This window comes from Balaenoptera borealis (genome assembly GCF_965194805.1).
Source record: "Balaenoptera borealis genome assembly, chromosome: 6".
NCBI classification, from domain to species: Eukaryota; Metazoa; Chordata; class Mammalia; order Artiodactyla; family Balaenopteridae; genus Balaenoptera; species Balaenoptera borealis.
Genome location: NC_138863.1, coordinates 48,580,145 through 48,598,995, shown reverse-complemented (window position 1 = coordinate 48,598,995; position 18,851 = coordinate 48,580,145). Strand labels below are relative to the sequence as shown.

The 18,851-nt window shown below is 32.5% G+C and overlaps 1 protein-coding gene across 2 annotated transcripts in view; it reads right to left on the bottom strand.

The window, feature by feature from the left end:
- Positions 1-18,851, bottom strand: part of LOC309631315 (uncharacterized protein) — a 644,789-nt gene that overhangs the window by 396,478 nt on the left and 229,460 nt on the right. For both annotated transcript variants that reach the window (XM_082397622.1, XM_082397623.1), the window contains exon 3: positions 13,786-13,853. In XM_082397622.1, coding sequence (XP_082253748.1) covers positions 13,786-13,853 — 68 coding nt within the window. The remainder of the gene's footprint in view (positions 1-13,785; positions 13,854-18,851) is intronic.

Genomic DNA, 18,851 nt, shown 5'->3' with positions numbered 1-18,851 from the left:
ATAGAAGGAGAAACACAGCAAGACATATATTAATCAAACTATCAAAAATTAAATACCAAGAAAACATATTAAAAGCAGAAAGGGAACAACTAATACCACACAAGGGAATCCCCATTAGGTTAACAGCTGATCTTTCAGCAGAAACTGTGCAAGCCAAAAGGGAGTGGCAGGACATATTTAAAGTAATGAAAGGGAAAAACCTACAAGCAAGATTACTCTACCCAGCAAGGATCTCATTCACATTTGACGGAGATGTTAAAAACTTTACAGATGAGCAAAAGCTAAAGAATTCAGCACCACCAAACCAGCTTTACAACAAATGCTAAACAAACTTCTCTAGGCAGGAAACACAAGAGAAGGAAAAGACCTAGAAAAACGAATACAAAACAATTAAGAAAATGGTAATAGGAACATACATATCGATAATAACCTTAAATGTAAATAGATTTAATGCTCCAACCAAAAGACATAGACTGGCTGAATGGATATAAAAACAAGACCTGTATATATGCTGTCTACAAGAGACCCACTTCAGACCTAGGGACACATACAGACTGAAAGTGAGGGGATGGAAAAAGATATTCCATGCAAATGGAATTCAAAAGAAGGCTGGAGTAGCAACTCTCATATCAGATAAAATAGACTTTCAAATAAAGACTATCACAAGAGACAAAGAAGGACACTACAAAATGATCAAGGGATCAATCCAAGAAGAAGATATAACAATTGTAAATATTTATGCACCCAACATAGGAGCACCTTAATACACCTCAATACAAATGCTAAGAGCCATAAAAGGGAAAATTGAGAGTAACACAATAATAGCAGGGAACTTTAACATCCCACTTTCACCAATGGACAAATCATCCAAAATGAAAATAAATAAAGAAACACAAGCTTTAAATGATACATTAAACAAGATGGACTCAATTGATATTTATAGGGCATTCCATCCAAAAACAACAGAATACACTTTCTTCTTAAGTGCTCATGGAATATTCTCCAGGATAGATCATATCTTTGGTCACAAATCAAGCCTTGGTAAATTTAAGAAAATTGAAATCTATCAAGTATCTTTTCTGACCACATCACTATGAGACAAGATAAAAATTACAGGAAAAAGTCTCTAAAAAATACAAACACATAGAGGCTACACAATACACTACTAAATAACCAAGAGACCACTGAAGAAATCAAAGTGGAAATCAAAAAATACCTAGAAACAAATGACAATGAAAACACCATGACCCAAAATCTATGGGATTCAGCAAAAGCAGTTCTAAGAGGGAAGTTTATAGCAATACAATCCTACCACAATAAACAAGAAACATCTCAAATTAACAACCTAACCTTACACCTAAAGCAATTAGAGAAAGAAGAACAAGAAAACCCTAAAGTTAGCAGAAGGAAAGAAGTCATAAATATCAGATCAGAAATAAACGAAAAAGAAGTGAAGAAAACAACAGCAAAGATCAATAAAACTAAAAGCTGGTTCTTTGAGAAGAAAAACAAAATTGATAAACCATTAGCCAGACTCATCAGGAAAAAAAGGGAGAAGACTCAAATCAGTAGAATTAGAAATGAAAAAGGAGAAGTAACAACTGACACTGAAGAGATACAAAGGATCATAAGAGATTACTACAAGTATCTATATGCCAATAAAATGGACAACCTGGAAGAAATGGACAAATTCTTAGGAAAGGACAACCTTCTGAGACTGAAGCAGGAAGAAACAAAAAATATAAACAGACCAATCACAAGCACTGAAATTGAGACTGTGATTAAAAATCTTCCAACAAACAAAAGCCCAAGACCAGATGGCTTCACAGGCTAATTCTATCAAACATTCAGAGAAGAGCTAACACCTATCCTCATACTTTCCAAAATATAGCAGAGGGAGGAACACCCCCAAACTCATTCTACAAGGCCACCATCACCTTGATACCAAAACCAGACAAAGATGTCAGAAAAAAAGAAAACTACAGGCCAATATCACTGATGAACACAGAGGCAAAAATCCTCAACAAAATACTAGCAAACAGAACCCAACAGCACATTAAAAGGATCATACACCATGATCAAGTGGGGTTTATCCCAGGAATGAGAGGATTCTTCAATATACACCAATCAATCAATGTGATAAACCATATTCACAAATTGAAGGATAAAAACCATATGATCATCTCAATAGATGCAGAAAAAGCTTTTGACGAAATTCAACACCCATTTATGATAAAAACCCTCCAGAAAGTAGGCATAGAGGGAACTTACCTCAACATAATAAAGACCATACATGACAAGCCCACAGCCAACATTGTTCTCAATGGTGAAAAACTGAAACCATCTCCTCTAAGATCAGGAACAAGACAAGGTTGCCCACTCTCACCACTATTATTCAACCGAGTTTTGGAAGTTTTAGCCACAGCAATCAGAGAAGAAAAAGAAATAAAAGGAATCAAAATTGGAAAAGAAGATGTAAAGCTGTCATTGTTTGCAGATGACATGATACTATACATAGAGAATCCTAAAGATGCTACCAGAAAACTACTAGAGCTAATCAGTGAATTTGATAAAGCAGCAGGATACAAAATTAATGCACAGACATCTCTTGCATTCCTATACACTAATATTGAAATATCTGAAAGAGAAATTAATGAAACACTCACATTTACCATTGCAACAAAAAGAATTAAATACCTAGGAATAAACGTACCTAAGGAGACAAAAGACCTATATGCAAAAAACTATAAGACACTGATGAAAGAAATTAAAGATGATACAAACAGATGGAGAGATACACCATGACCCTGGATTGGAACAATCAACATTGTGAAAATGACTATGCTACCAAAAGTATTCTACAGATTCAATGCAATCCCTATCAAACTACCAATGGCATTTTTCACAGAACTAGAACAAAAAATTTCACAATTTGTATGGAAACACAAAAAACCCCAAGCAGCCAAAGCAATCTTGAGAAAGAAAAACGGAGCTGGAGGAATTAGGCTCCTGGACTTCTGACTATACTACAAAACTACAGTAATCAAGACAGTATGGTACTGGCACAAAAAAATAGAAATACAGATCAATGGAACAGGATAGAAAGCCCAGAGATAAACCCACACACATACGGTCACCTTATATTTGATAAAGGAGGCAAGAATATACAATGGAGAAAAGACAGCCTCTTCAGCAAGTGGTCCTGGAAAAACTGGAGAGCTACATGTAAAAGAATGAAATTAGAACACTCCCTAACACCATACACAAAAATAAACTCAAAATGGATTAAAGACCTAAATGTAAGGCCAGACACTATAAAACTCTTAGAGGAAAACATAGGCAAAACACTCTATGACATAAATCACAGCAAGATCCCTTATCACTCACCTCCTAGAGAAATGGAAATGAAAACAAAAATAAACAAATGGGACCTAATGAAACTTAAAAGCTTTTGCACAGCAAAGGAAACCTAAACAAGAAGAAAAGACAACCTCAGAATGGGAGAAAATATTTGCAAATGAAGCAACTGACAAAGGATTAATCTCCAAAATTTACAAACAGCTCATGCAGCTCAATATGAAAAAAACAAACAACCCAATCCAAAAATGGGTAGAAGACTTAAATAGACATTTCTCCAAGAAGATATACAGATTGCCAACAAACACGTGAAAGGATGCTCAACATCACTAATCATTAGAGAAATGCAAATCAAAACTACAATGAGGTATCACCTCACCCCAGTCAGAATGGCCATCATCAGAACATCTACAAACAATAAATTGTGGAGAGGGTGTGGAGAAAAGGGAACCCCCTTGCACTATTGGTGGGAATGTAAATTGATACAGCCACTATGGAGAACAGTATGGAGGTTCCTTAAAAAACTAAAAATAGAACTACCATATGACACAGCAATCCCATTACTGGGCATATACCCTGAGAAAACCATAATTCAGAAAGAATCATGTACCACAATGTTCATTGAAGCTCTATTTATAATAGCCAGGACATGGAACCAACCTAAATGTCCATCGAGAGATGAATGGATAAAGAACATGCGGCACACATATACCATGGAATATTACTCAACCATAAAAAGAAGTGAAAGCGAGTTATTTGTAGTGAGGTGGATGGACCTAGAGTCTGTCATACAGAGTGAAGTAAGTCAGAAAGAGAAAAACAAATACCGTATGCTAATACATATATATGGAATCTAAAAAAAAAAAAACACATGGTTCTGAAGGACCTAGGGGCAGGACAGGAATAAAGACACAGACGTAGAGAATGGAGTTGAGGTCATGGGGAGGGGGAAGGGTAAGCTGGGACGAAGTGAGAGAGTGGCCTGGACATATATACACTACCAAATGTAAAATAGATAGTGGGAAGCAGCCGCATAGCACAGGGAGATCAGCTCGGTGCTTTGTGACCACCTAGAGGGGTGTGTTAGGGAGGGTGGGAGGGAGACGCAAGAGGGAGGAGATATGGGGATATATGTATATGTAAAGCTGATTCACTTTGTTATGAAGCAGAAACTAACACACCATTGTAAAGCAATTATACTCCAACAAAGATGTTAAAAAAAAAAAAAAACAGAAGCAATATTTTAACAAATTCAATAAAGACTTTTAAAAAAAAATGGTCCACAGAAAAAAAAGATAAAATAGGAAACATGAAGTTATAATATGTGAGTCCATGTGAAGTTGTGGGACTTAATCTTATAGTGAAAAATAGAAAATAAATAATGATACAGGGCTTCCCTGGTGGCGCAGTGGTTGAGAATCTGCCTGCCAATGCAGGGGATACGGGTTCGAGCCCTGCTCTGGGAAGATCCCACATACCGCGGAGCAACTAGGCCCGTGAGCCACAATTACTGAGCCTGCGCGTCTGGAGCCTGTGCTCCGCAACAAGAGAGGCCGCGATAGTGAGAGGCCCGCGCACCGCGATGAAGAGTGGCCCCCGCTCGCCACAACTGGAGAAAGCCCTCGCACAGAAACGAAGACCCAACACAGCCAAAAATAAATAAATAAAGAAATTTATTAAAAAAAAAAAAATAATAATGATACAAATAGTTTATTGGTTAGTAACTTGTTTTGTCAATTTTAACATTGACTTGTTTGTTTGTTTTTGTAAAATAAGGAATGTGTAAAAGATATTATATTTAAAAAATGAATCAGCATTACTAATTCCAATTAAACAGTGCCAATTGTTATAAACTTGATTCCTTGCATTATTTAAATAGCAGAATGCTAATTAATCCTTTTTAAACATGATCTAGTCATTAAAGTGGTTAATATCATGATCCACTTTTCAGATCTTTCATCCTGAGACTTGATTATGAATCATTTCACAATTTATGTTTGTATATAAATTTTTAATAAATATAAATAGTAAATATATCACCATGTTTAGAATATTCAAAATAATTTATGTGTAATGTAGGAAACCCTGTGATTTAGATAAATTTTTATTATAGTTCTAGGCCAAAATAGGATATGTTTAGGAAGCAGAGATCTGGTGATACCTTACTAATCAAATCACATAGAATTCCATCTGTACACATACAAGTCCACCTGCCAACTGCTTTTATCTTATTGGATATGAGCTCTACTGACATGACAGAAATCATCTCTAGATTCTTCTTTTTTATGTTAATAATCATTTGTAGTTAGTTTCCTATTCTTCCACATTTCTTATGTCCCTCTACAAAGTTATGTTAATTATTTCTATGCTATTAAAGATAAAGTTGCTTATACAAAAAACTTATACATATATGATCTGAGACTAAATCTTGCCTTCCTATATGTTCTTTATCACCAGAGTCCAACTGATGATAGAATACAACACATTCAATACCTGTCTGAGTATAACTGGCTACTGGTAACTAAATCTTGTACTGGAGTAAAACTTTTAGAGGCATCAATCATGTGAAAAGTTATAAAAAGGACTGAGAGCCATCCAATCCAGTCCTAAATGGATATTACAGTGGAGTTAATCTCACTTGTTCCCTGATAATGTTCTCTCCTCTGGTTGCAGTTTATTTTTAATTCCTCATTAACCTCTCTATATTGCTCCAGTGTGTTATAGAAAAATTATGTTTCCTAGGCTACATTATATAATTTGATCTGAAACAAATTCATATCTGTCACACTAGAAAATAAATGACACTCCCAAACCACAAGCAACTAATACAAAGTTTAAAAGTCTACTCTACCATAAATATACTCTCCCTCTCAACCTCACAAGAGCAACACCGCAGTAAACCCCTTCTTTCCTGCTTCACCTTTATACAGTCATCACATATATGTTCATATACTAGTGGTCTTACACTAATACACTCTATAAAATTTGATTTTAGTTTTGATATTTAGGAAAACAGATACTTTGGGAAATACCCTTTTTGTGGGTTTTGTGTGTGTGTGTGTGACAATTAATTCATTGTTTGATAGTTATGGAGACTCTCTTACTGTGTCACTTTACTCACTTAGAAAACACCGGTAAAGGCATTAAACCCACAGTCTCTTTATAATAAGATCCTTTGAATAAAATTCCCTGCCTTTAATTTACGTTAATGCTTCACTTGCTGGTTTGTTTATAAATTGCACAATACTTTTGTATCTTAATTTTTATTAGTTATTTATTTATTATGGGGGAAACTAAAGGAGCACAGAAATGGAAGTGGTAGTAAACTTTAAAGTAGCTAGTTTTGCTATTTAGAGTTGAAATTAATTTTTTAACTTGAAGATAGGGATTTTTCTAATTGACTACAATTTAAATGTTCAATAATAGAAAGATTTTAACATAAAATGTTCTATATTCATAATATATGATACTATGCAGAAATTAACAAAAGTGATATAAATCACATTTATTGACATTAAATTTTATTGAAATTAAAACTATAAGATGTTACATAAAAATACATATGTGCATGTGTATATGCATGTATGTGTATTTTTAAACAGTAATTTACTAAAGATATTTTTGAAATATAGATAAAAATTTATGCCTATATAATATTCTGTTACAACAATAAAAAGTTAAAATCTGATACTTAATTTCTGCAATTAAAACATTTAAACACAAATAGAAACTAAAAGTGATCACAAAGAAGGACAAAGTTGAAGTAACATAGTGCCATTATTGTTAAATTCAAATTTACTGTTTAATTGCAGGAATATGTAGTGCCATGGGGGTAGAAGAAACAAATTTAGCCCAAAATATTGCTTGAATTATTCTAAACTTTTATGAATTTTTTGTTTAAATGAACACATGTAATTGTGTATAACTGTGGGTTCCCCATATTAACTTCCATATAAACTATAATGTCTACTACATAATAAGTAATGGTATTGCCTTAATTTAACACTTGTGGGTATAATAAAGCCAGTCCTCACTTTGCATAGTAGTGGAGACAAAAAAAAAAAAAAAAGACCTTGCAAGCTGAAATTGTGAAAAGTGATGTTAATACTCAATGGGAAAAATTTACAATTACTCCATGACCTTTAAAATCTTTGTCAAAACATTAAAAGCTCTCTTACTGTTGGTGATAAATGTATAAGGCAGAGAAAAAGAAGAAAATTGTTTAACTATAATTTAAAACATTGAGAATCAAAGTATTTTATTTCTTAGTAAAATTACTTGCCTTATCGTATAATTTATGATATGAAGTGAGCATGTTTTCTATAGATTGAGGAATTATCATCGTCCATTCTAGTTTTGGATCAGCTTCAAATATTTTCATATTTTTGTTTTCAATATTGTTAAATATCTTCAAGATTTCCTTTAAATGAAGTTTTCTGCCAGAGTTTCTTCCTGTGGGAACTCTTTATCTTTTTGGTTGCAACCACTTTCTTCCTTATGTTTCTAAAAGTGCCTTTACTGAGATCTTCTGGCTGTATATCTAGTCTCAAGAATGATGGCAGTATCAACATTCGTACGGTCAGTTATTTTTTCAATATATGCATTTAAATTTGATTCAGATTTCACTGTTTTTCAGCATTATCTCTTTTCATTTCTTGCTGAACTTTCATCTTTGTTGGCCAGTGGCTTCATTTTAATACCCAATTTTGCAAATGCCACCTGGCCTGTCTCTGTGAGACAAGGAGTCAGCACAGCTACAGGCCTTGCTGTCTGTGCATGAACTGAATGATAGCTGCACAATGACCAATCACTGACAGACTTTGAAAGAAGTAACATAATTGTCACTTATCATGATGTGCATCTGTTATTTACATGATGATTTGTGGACTGAAGAGCTACCAGTGAAGTTATACTTTATGCAACTACTCAGACTTAATGTAGTCTGATAACTAAACTTTGAATTGCATTGTTGGGACACTGGTATCATTTTACTAAAACATGGTAACTGAAATTTGTGTGTATTAGAAACATACAAAATGAGGACTGCTTGTATTAGAAATCAGTAATTGCAGCAACTGTTTAGAACTTAGGTCATCAATTATTTTTCAGGGAGGAATGGTTTATTATCGCTTTATTTAGAATTGCCAAAGCAGGCATTTTATTTGGATTTTTAAATTGTTTTTAAATTCTTTGCAGAAAATGCATTCCTTTATTGGCTGTATCAGGAACCGACTGTTCTCACCTCCCCACCACTGGTAAGCCACTTAGGCAGATCATCACGACTGGGAGTCCACTGGAAATCTGAGCATTCACTCCTACCATTTGGCCACAGGGGGGAAATAAAAGGCTGGAGGTGAGCTTAAGGAGCAAGTTGTTAGTAAAGCCCCTTGAAGATTCTCTTAGACCAACTACAGAAAAGAGCACAAAAGAATTACTGGAGTTGTGGGAACAACTGGACAGAAGTAACAGATGTCTCAGTGTTAACCCTGTCTTTTTCACACAGCTGAATATCTCACCAAAAACTCTGGGCAAAATTCTCAGTCTTTTGTTTTCTTCACATTTATTAGAGAGCAACCTCAGCTAAATTAAGTTTCTTAATATAGCATATCGCTTACTAAGACACACAGAATTTTAAACTATACTTTCTCCGACCAGAGTGAATTCTGTTGTTAAAACCTTATTTAATAGAAATTTATTTAATTTTTTCAAGTATTTTATTAAATCTGTAATTGGTACACTTATTATTGGATTCATTTTGCTCCAATGTCCAAGTATTTTCCTTAATGTATACTTAACAAGTGTTTTCCCCTCAATCTGAGGGTGGAAGTGGGGAGCTCAATTTAAAATCTCCAGTGTTCAAATGTTCTTCCTTTTTGTCGCCCAGAAAATTCTTTCTTTATATAGTGATTCTTCCTCTGCCGCCAATGTCTTTTCTTTCTCCTCATGCATAAGCTATCCGTTGCCTCTTCTTTCTGCTCATCTCTGAAACATGGTCCGTTCTTTCACCCTGTTCATATCTATATTTTAACATTTCCCTCCTTAAATCTCAAACACTTCACAAATCTAAATATCTACTTTCCCTACCCCATGATAAAACTGCTGAATGTTTTGGATAAAATCACCCAGAAGTCTGTAGTAACACTACATGAAATTACTGTCAGAAATCTCATCTGGTGACTAAACAATGCCCAGAAATCTTTTACTATTGTCCCACTCAAGCATTTTCCAATTTTCATAATAATCGTCTTAAAATATTTTCCCTTTCTGAAAACTTCTGCAAAGCCCCAATACTCCCAATGGTTTTTAGCAAAAGACCTTGCCTTTCACTTCACAGAAAAAATGCCATCAGATGTTTACTAAAACAACTTCCTTACATCAAATCTAAAAAAATTACATCTGCACCTAGACACACAAACTCATTACACACATGTTTTATTTATATATGAATACTATATATATATGTTTTATACATGCTGTTTTTTCCCTCATTTTATAAGGAAAATTCTATCATAGTCTACATGCTGATATTCTAACTGTACACTCTATCTCAACCTCTGTTTCTTCCCAAAGGAAATTTCATTATCAATTATTCTCCTGCTCATTTATATCTTCACCTCCTCCTTCTCATATTGTTAATTTTATTTCGTATTTCAAGACATTTTGTTTTACTCATCTTCCCCATCATTTACTGCCTTTTTTCCCTCTTCTTCACAGCCAAAGGTCATGCTTGAATTGTTTACACACATTTCCTATATTTCCCTACCTTCTAGTTACCTCTCAACCAACTGTAATGTGGGATTTGCCCAAATCTGCTAACTAATTTAATGACAAAGGGCCAACATATTACATCATCCTATAAGGTCTTTTCCAAACCAAGATTATATTTGAAACTATTGGCAGCTATCTCTTCAAAGCACACACTTGCCTTAAAATCTTTTGTTATCACGGAATATCAAAGCCAACTCCTGAGAAATAATAATATACAGAAAAATAAATACAGAAATTTCATTATATATTTTGGATATAAGTCCTTTATCAGATAAAAGTTCTTTATTAGGTATTGTCTCCCAGTCATTCTCTTAGTAGTGTCTTTCAAAGAGAAGTTCTTAAACCAGCCTGCCACCTATTTTCAGAAACAAGACTTTGCTTTATTAGAATAAAGCCACACTCATGTTACATATTATCCATGACTGTTTTTGTGCTACAATGGAAGGCTTACTTATTGCAACAGAGACCATATGACTAAAATATTTACTATCTGGTCTGTTAGAAATAAAGTTTATAACCCCTTGCCTAAATATACAATACATTATTATTAATTTTGCTGTAAACAGTTACCTTTTAGAGTTATTAAAAAATTAAAAGTTCATTTATTTTTATTTATTCCATTTTAAATGTTCTTCATTATACTTTAAAGATCCAAGATTTTTATTATGATATCCCTCTTGCCTGAAGAACTTCTTTAACATTGTTTGTAGATTAGTTCTGCAGGCAATGGATTACTCAGTTTTTGTTTGCTTCTTAGAGTCTTTAATTCTCATTTACTGTTGAGGATGATTTCTTCTATTATTTATATTTGAGTTGACAATTTTTTTCTTTCAGTTGTTTAAAAATATCATTCATTTGTTCTTACTTGCATTTTTTCCTGAGAAAAATCTACTGTAATTCTTATCCAGTTTTTGCTCTGTAGGTAACAGGCAATTTTCTCTGGCTTAAAATTTTCCTTTGTCTTTGGTGTCAGCAATTTGAATATAATATATCTAAGGAGTGTGTGAGTATGTGTCTGTGCGCTGACACACTTTGTTTTGGTATGAATTATGAATGATGTTTTCAGAGGTACTTGGATCTATGGACAATCATTTGATTTACTATCATTCTTTTTTCTTACCTAAATAATTAATGCCATTTTTCTTAAATTTTCATTTGTACTACATTCCACATATTTTGATATGTGATTTTTTAATACCCAGTTGCGTTATTAAAATACCATTATTATTGATTTGACTCATAAGTGTGAAAAGTGATAGTTTTCTTAAAATTTCAAAATGAATGAATATCTATTTTTATTATCAGCACCTAAATTAACATTGTATAGGACATATGATATCAATTATTTAAATTTTGTTATAAAATTTGAAAATTTGCAGTGAAAAAAGAAATGTGAATATATTTTTGATGTATGTAGTGGAAATAATTTCTTAAACTAGACCCAGAAGTACCACCTCTAAAAATTTTGTGAGTTTTGGATAAAAAATTAAAATTTAAATTTAAAATTTAAATTTCTGTTAATATATTTACAACACACATAACAGACAAAAGGTATAATATGAAGAATAGCATCTATACACACATATACATATGTACACACACACACACACACACACGCATATTTCTAAATCAATTTACAAAGACAACCCAATAGAAATATGGACAAATTCAAACCAAAATTAAACCATATTTTGCAAGCATTTGATTAAAACACATTAGAGTTCTGATGATACCAAATGTTGCAGATGTATATCAATAGCTGTCCTCATAATTCACTGGTTGGGATATAAATTAGTACAACCAAATTTGAAAAATACCTTAGTATAATTTTTTATTGATGATAATCTCAATCTCAACCTCTCTCTCTCTCTCTCTCTCTTCCCCTCTTTCTTATTTGTCCTTCTATATGGAGAGGAGCACTGGGATCAGGGATGCATATAGGTAAATACTTTTCAATATTCTACTTATATTGGCAGTTGTATTCACAGATATTTATGTATTTTTAAATGTAGTGTGTAATGAATCAAAATTCTATTTAATCCATTTCTACTATTTTTCTGTTCTTTACATTGAACCAAGGAGAAATTTCTAATGTTTTCTAAACTCCGTTTTAACAAAGGAAAAATAGGTTTTAAGTTCAAAGCTTTGGCAGACAGCAATGTCTAAGAAGAATTTAATAACATAATTTTTCCACTATGCTTTTTTAGAATTAGCTTTTATACACTGTAAGTAACATTGTATTTTTAACCACAGTGATAACTCTTACCTTTTAAGCTAAAATGGTACATAGAATAGTGAGTTGATATAAGAAAATAAATTAAAGCAAAGCTGGTATGATGTGTGAACAACTGTGGAAGTGCTAGGCATATGACTCATAGTTGGGAACAAAGAAATCAACAGTAGGTTTAAAGCAGATTCCCATACCAAAACATAGACAGTACTAAATATACCAGATTTCATGAAAAAAAGAGTGCTTTACTAACCCCAAAGGTAGGAAAAAAAGAATTTTTAATGAGGATATTTGGGTGGAATATTCATTAATTTTGCTTAGATAATTAGATCAGTAATATAAATTTTTGCAGTATTTCTACCTGTAAGCCATATTTATTCTCTTACAGGTATGTATTCATTTCACATCATCATATTCTTAACTATGTGTGTACTATTTTTATTAACTAATCTAGAAATTTGTTTTACAATAATTCTGGTGTGGGCTTTACATCTATAAATATAGAATTAAAATTTTCAGTATTAATAATACAGCATGCATTTTCAGACTTATAATAGTTGTACTTTTCTTGACACAAGTCTTTAATTTGATAAGGGGATATGTAGTCCAATGCTACAAACTACATGGTTCACTATCTTGCCCATTAGTGAAATTCAAATTTTCACTCTTTAGGGCAGACTCCTGTTGCATGCTGAGTGCAACCTGAATTAAAGGTTCCTTTGCCACAGCTGGGGTTTATATAACTTAAGTTATATCTTAATTTTAAAATTCAATCTTTAGAAAATCCCAACCAAGTAAATTTGGATCTCCAGTGACAGAAGACTTTGGCATCTGTGAGTAGCAGAATTAGACTCATTTAGTTGTCTTATCTGTAATCATCAGTTTGAATCAAAAGCTAATACTACTGTTGGGGAGTTCATGAACAGAAGAAATTCATATATTACATAGACTCATCCTGAATAGAATCTGGAGTGGATTTGTTTCGTTTCCTTTTTCTCACCATTTTGATTTTTAGGGACCCCTAAATAGTTAGAGATAAATGATACTGTGAGGAAGAGAATTTATTACTCTTTTTACATGTACTTAATTACTGTGATAATGACCTATGACTTCTATTTATCCTCCTTATGGTATCCACTAAATCACAGCTGTTTATAGTCCATGAAGTAATATATTTAAGCAGCATAAACAATATTTATTTATCAAACTTTTGTTTGGGATTCATATACAGGATATATCAAATATAGGATATATTAAGTACATTATTTCATTAAGCAACTATAGTAAGAAAATCATTCCAAATTGGTACACATGTATCTTTAAGTTAATCAAAATAAATGTTATACTTGTAATCCAGGCGGACCAGTCAGTACAGTTCTATGTGGCATCTTTGCAAGTCTCCCCATTTCACTTGTGACTAAGCTCCTTACCTGAGTCTCCTGTCAGTCCTTCCAACACAGCAGACCATTTCTCTTCTCACAACTTCATGTTTTCTCTTCTACAATTGAAACAAAGGTTTCTCAAATCTTTGATTATCTAAATCATTCTGTGATCTAAATGGTCTTTTAACTTTTATTGTTTTACACAGCATTAAGGTATTGAGTTTATTTTTGTTCTCCATAATAACAGCCTCTATTGTTTTTAGTTATTTGTTATATTTTATGTTTATTTATCCTCAATCATAATATATGGTTCATGAAGACAGGAACTTGCCTGTCTTGTTCTCTGTTCTTGTTCTCTTGTTCAGGTCAGAGAGCCAAACCCAGGACAGAGTTTAATTCTCAGTGATATTTGTTGAATGAATGACTATATTACTATAACTTTTAATAGTATTTATATTTCTAATCACATTAAACCTCATGAGCTCTCATCTGATTTTTAGAAAAAGTAATCTGACTTGATCTGATGTTGAATTTTATATCAGTCCACAGACCTTTGAAAATTTCCAAGTTTAACATTCTACCCTTATTCTTTCTTCTCCATTACATTTTGAACATTGTTTCTTAGGTCAGAAATTACTATTTCCCAAATCCTGGGTATTTTTGGAAATTGGTTTTACTTATATCGTCAAATGATAATCAATGGGGTATTGCTTGACCCTAAAATTGTCTGACATATTATTTTAAATATACTAAGGTAAATTATATCCTATTCAAAGACAAATTAAATTCACAACTTTTAAATATCTCACCTTATCCTGGATCTAAATGTCTAAATGTACTCATGACACAAAGAGTGATATAATTTTCTGCCAGGTCCAATTATTATTTACCATGCTTCTGAGGTACATTTTTTATTGTTTATTAGTTTTTCACTATCAGAAAATGTTTCATAAGCTACTGTTCTCTTCTTGAGGAACTGAGTAATTGCGGTTGAAATCAGAAACATGTGGGTTCTTACTATGACATGTAATATGAAGGGTTTTTAAATCCATTTTAGGCCAAATTTCTGTCACAACTAAAGCAGGTGGTGTTTTTCATTTTTGTACTAATAAATTAAATCTAAAGAAATGTTTTTGTATGTAATAAAACTTAATACTGAAGAATACCCAAGATACACGCTATTTACATAATTGATTACACATCAAAATCTTAAAAGCCTAAATATTTCATGAGCTTCAGTATGATTCATTAGGGCATTGAGCAACTTGTTTGGATTATTTTTGAAAAACAATTAGATTGCTCTGTGAGGATTATAATATTAATAAAATACTATTTAATGAAGAATAATTTTAGCAAAAAGTATTAACTTTAGTAGTAGAAAGACTCGCTGTATAGCTATTAGAGAAGCCCAATAATTGTTCTGAGAAATTTCTTCTTACTGAATGACACACCTCAATAGAAATAAGCCCTAAATAAATTTCCATTCAAGTAATAGCTTAATTCAAAACACAGTACTGAATTTTGCCATTTGAGACAATAGGCATGGACCCAGAGGGTATTATGTTAAGTGAAATAAGTCAGAAAGAGAAAGATAAATACTGTATCATTTCACTTAGATGTGGAATCTAAAAAACAAAACAAATGAACTAAAACAGACTCACTGATACAGAGCACAAACAGGTGGTTGCCAGGGGTAATGGGGTGGGTTTGGGAGCGGAATGAATGAAATAGGTGAGAGAAATTAAGAGGTACAAACTTCCAGTTACAAAATAAATGAATCATGGGAATGAAGTGTACAGCATGGGGAATATAGTCAACAATTCTGTAATACCTTTGTATGGTGACAGATGGTAACTAGACTTATGTTGGTAATCATTTTGTAATGTATAAAAATACTGAACCACTATGTTGTGCACCTGAAACTAACATAGTGGTGCAGGTCAATTATATTTTAAAAAAGGAAGAAAATGTGTAGGAAAAAGAAATTACTTTTCATTTCTATTTTTTAATCTGATACATTTAAATTTAAATTTTAGGATAATTTTAGTGTATGTTTTAAAATTAAAAATATATTAGTATAAAAGAGATGTAAAATGCAAAAATATTCAAAAATCAATAACTACATTGACCACATCCACATCAACAGGGTAAATAAGGAAAGTCATATAATCATATCAATAGACACAGAGAAAGCATTTTACAAAACCCAACACCAATTCATGATTTAAAAAAAAACAACTCTACAAATTGGAAATAAAGAATAACTTCCTCAACTTGATAAGGAACATCTACAAAACCTTACTTACTGGCTAATGTCATACTTAATGGTGAGAAACAAATCATTCCCCCCTAGAATGGGAAGTAGGCAAGGATGTCCCCTCCACCACTCTTATTGAACATCATACTGGAAGTATAAAGTAATAAGAAAATAAAACATATTAATATTAATTGAGACGGAATAAATGAAACTGTCTTTCTTTCCAGATTGCATGATTATCTATGTAGAAATTCCAAAGAACAATAAAAAAATTCCTAGAACTAATAAGGAAGTTTAGCAAGATCACAGGATGCAAAGTTAATGTACAAAATTTAATTGATTTCCTATATGACAGCAATGAACAACTGACATTTTAAATTAAAGCCATATACATTAACGCCTCCAAAATTAAATACTTAGGTATAACTGTAACATAAAATGTATTAGAACTGTATGAGGAAACCTAGAAACCTCTGATAAAAGAAATAAAAGATCTAAATGGAAAGATATTCCATATTCGTGGATAGGGACTCTCAATATTAAAAGGTCAATTTTTCTTGTTATAAAGATCCAATGCAATTCCAATCAAAATCCCAACAAGTTACTTTCTGGCTATTGAATAACTGATTTTGAAGTTTAAATGGAAAAGCAAAAAACTCAAAAAAGTCAAAACAAACTTGTAAAAGAACAAAGAGGACTGACAACGTCAAAACTTACTATAAAGCCATAGTAAACAAGACAGCATGGTACTGGCAAAAGAAAAGACAGATACATCCTTGTAACAGGATTGAGTGCCTAGAAATAGACCCACACAATATAGACCCACATGATAACTGACTTTGACAAAAGAACAAAAGGCATTTTGATATAGAAAGAATATTCTTTTCAACGAATGGTAATAGGACACCTGGCTATCCACATGCAAAAAAAAAAAAAAGGTATCTCGACACAGACTTCACATCTTTCACAAAAATTAACTCAATAGGGATCATATACCTAAAAGTAAAACACAAAACTATAAAATTTCTAGAAGATAACATAAGAGAAAACCTAGGCGGCCTTGTAATGACTTTTTTTTTCCCAAATAGGCTTATTTTTGGTAAAGTTGTAGATTCACAGTAAAATTGGATGTAAAATACAGAGAGATCCTATATAACCTCTGATTCCACACATAACAGCCTCCACCACTATCAACATCCTGTATCAAACTGGTACATTTGTTACAATTAATGAACCTATATACACATCATCACTCAAAGTCCAAAGTTTACATTAAGGCTAACTCTTGGTGTTATACATTCTATGGATTTGGACAAATATATAATAATATGTATCCACTTTATAATAAGTATCATACAGAATAGTTTCATTGCCCTAAACGTCTCTGCGCTCTATCCATTCAACTCTCCCTTCACCCAACTCCCTGTAACCACTGATCTTTTTACCGTGTCTATTTTTTTTTTCAGAATGTCATAGAGTTGGAATCATACACTATGTAGTCTTTTAAGATTGATATCTTTCACTTAGTAATATGCATTTAAGGTTCTTCCATGTCTTTTCATGATTTAATAGCTCATTTCCATGTTAGCACTGAATAATATTCTATTTTATAGATGTACTACGGTTTATTTATACATTAACCTACTGAAAGGTATCTTGGTTGCGTCCACATTTTTGCAATTATGAATAAAGCCACTTAAACATTCAAGTGCAGGTTTTAAAAGCTCATTTGGGGTGTGACAGCTGGCTCATTATAGTAAGAGTATGTTTAGTTTTGTAAGAAAAGGCCAAACAGTCTTCCAAAGTGGCTGTACCATTTTGCACTCCCCCAGCAATGAATGAGAGCTCCTGTTGCTCCACATCTTCACCAGCATTTACTGTTGTCAGTGTTTTGGATTTTTACCAATCTAATAGTCGTGCAATGATATCTCATTGTTGTTTTAATTTGGATTCCCTAATGATGGTGGTGAATTTTTAGATACAACAACAAAAGCATGATCCATGAAAGAGAAAAGTTGGTAAGTAGAACTTCATTAAAAACCAAAACTTCTGCTCTGAGAAAGTCACTATTGAAAGAATGAGAAAACTGGGGAAAATATTTGCAAAACACATATCTCACAAAGAACTTGTATCCAAAATATACAAAGAACTCTTAAAATTCAATAATAATAATATTAAAAATTTAAAAGTGGGCAAAAGATTAGAACAGACACCTCACCATAGAAGATGTATAGATGGTAAATAAGCATATGAAAAAATGCTCAACATCATATGTATTGGATAATTGCAAATTAAAACGAGATAATACTACACACTGAATAGTCAGTTTCTTACACATACAGTCTTATATGTCATTCAGCAATCACGCTACTAGGCGTTTACCCAGATGAGTTGAAAACTCATGCCCACACAAAATGTGCAGGTGATTGTTTATATCACACTAATGCACAACTTTTATTTTACGATAGATATTAAGGCAGAATTCCTTCACCTGTGGGAAAATTCAGTTTTTACTATTAAGACCATCAACTGATTGGATAAGTCCCACACACATTATAGAGGGTAATCTACTTTACTCAGAGTAAAGTCAACTGACTGTACATGTTAATCACATCTACCTAATGCCTTCATAGCAACATCTAGACTAATGTTTGACCAAACAACTAGACACCATGGACTAGTCAAATTGACACATAAAATTAACCATTACAATAGGTGAGGAATGTACAGAAACTGTCTATAGTGTCTGGAATTTTTCTGTAAGTCTAAATCATTCCAGAATGTAAAGTGTTGTTTTTTCTTTTTTTCAAGGATAAACATAACATGTATCTCAGTATAAAAAAGTAACATTAAAACA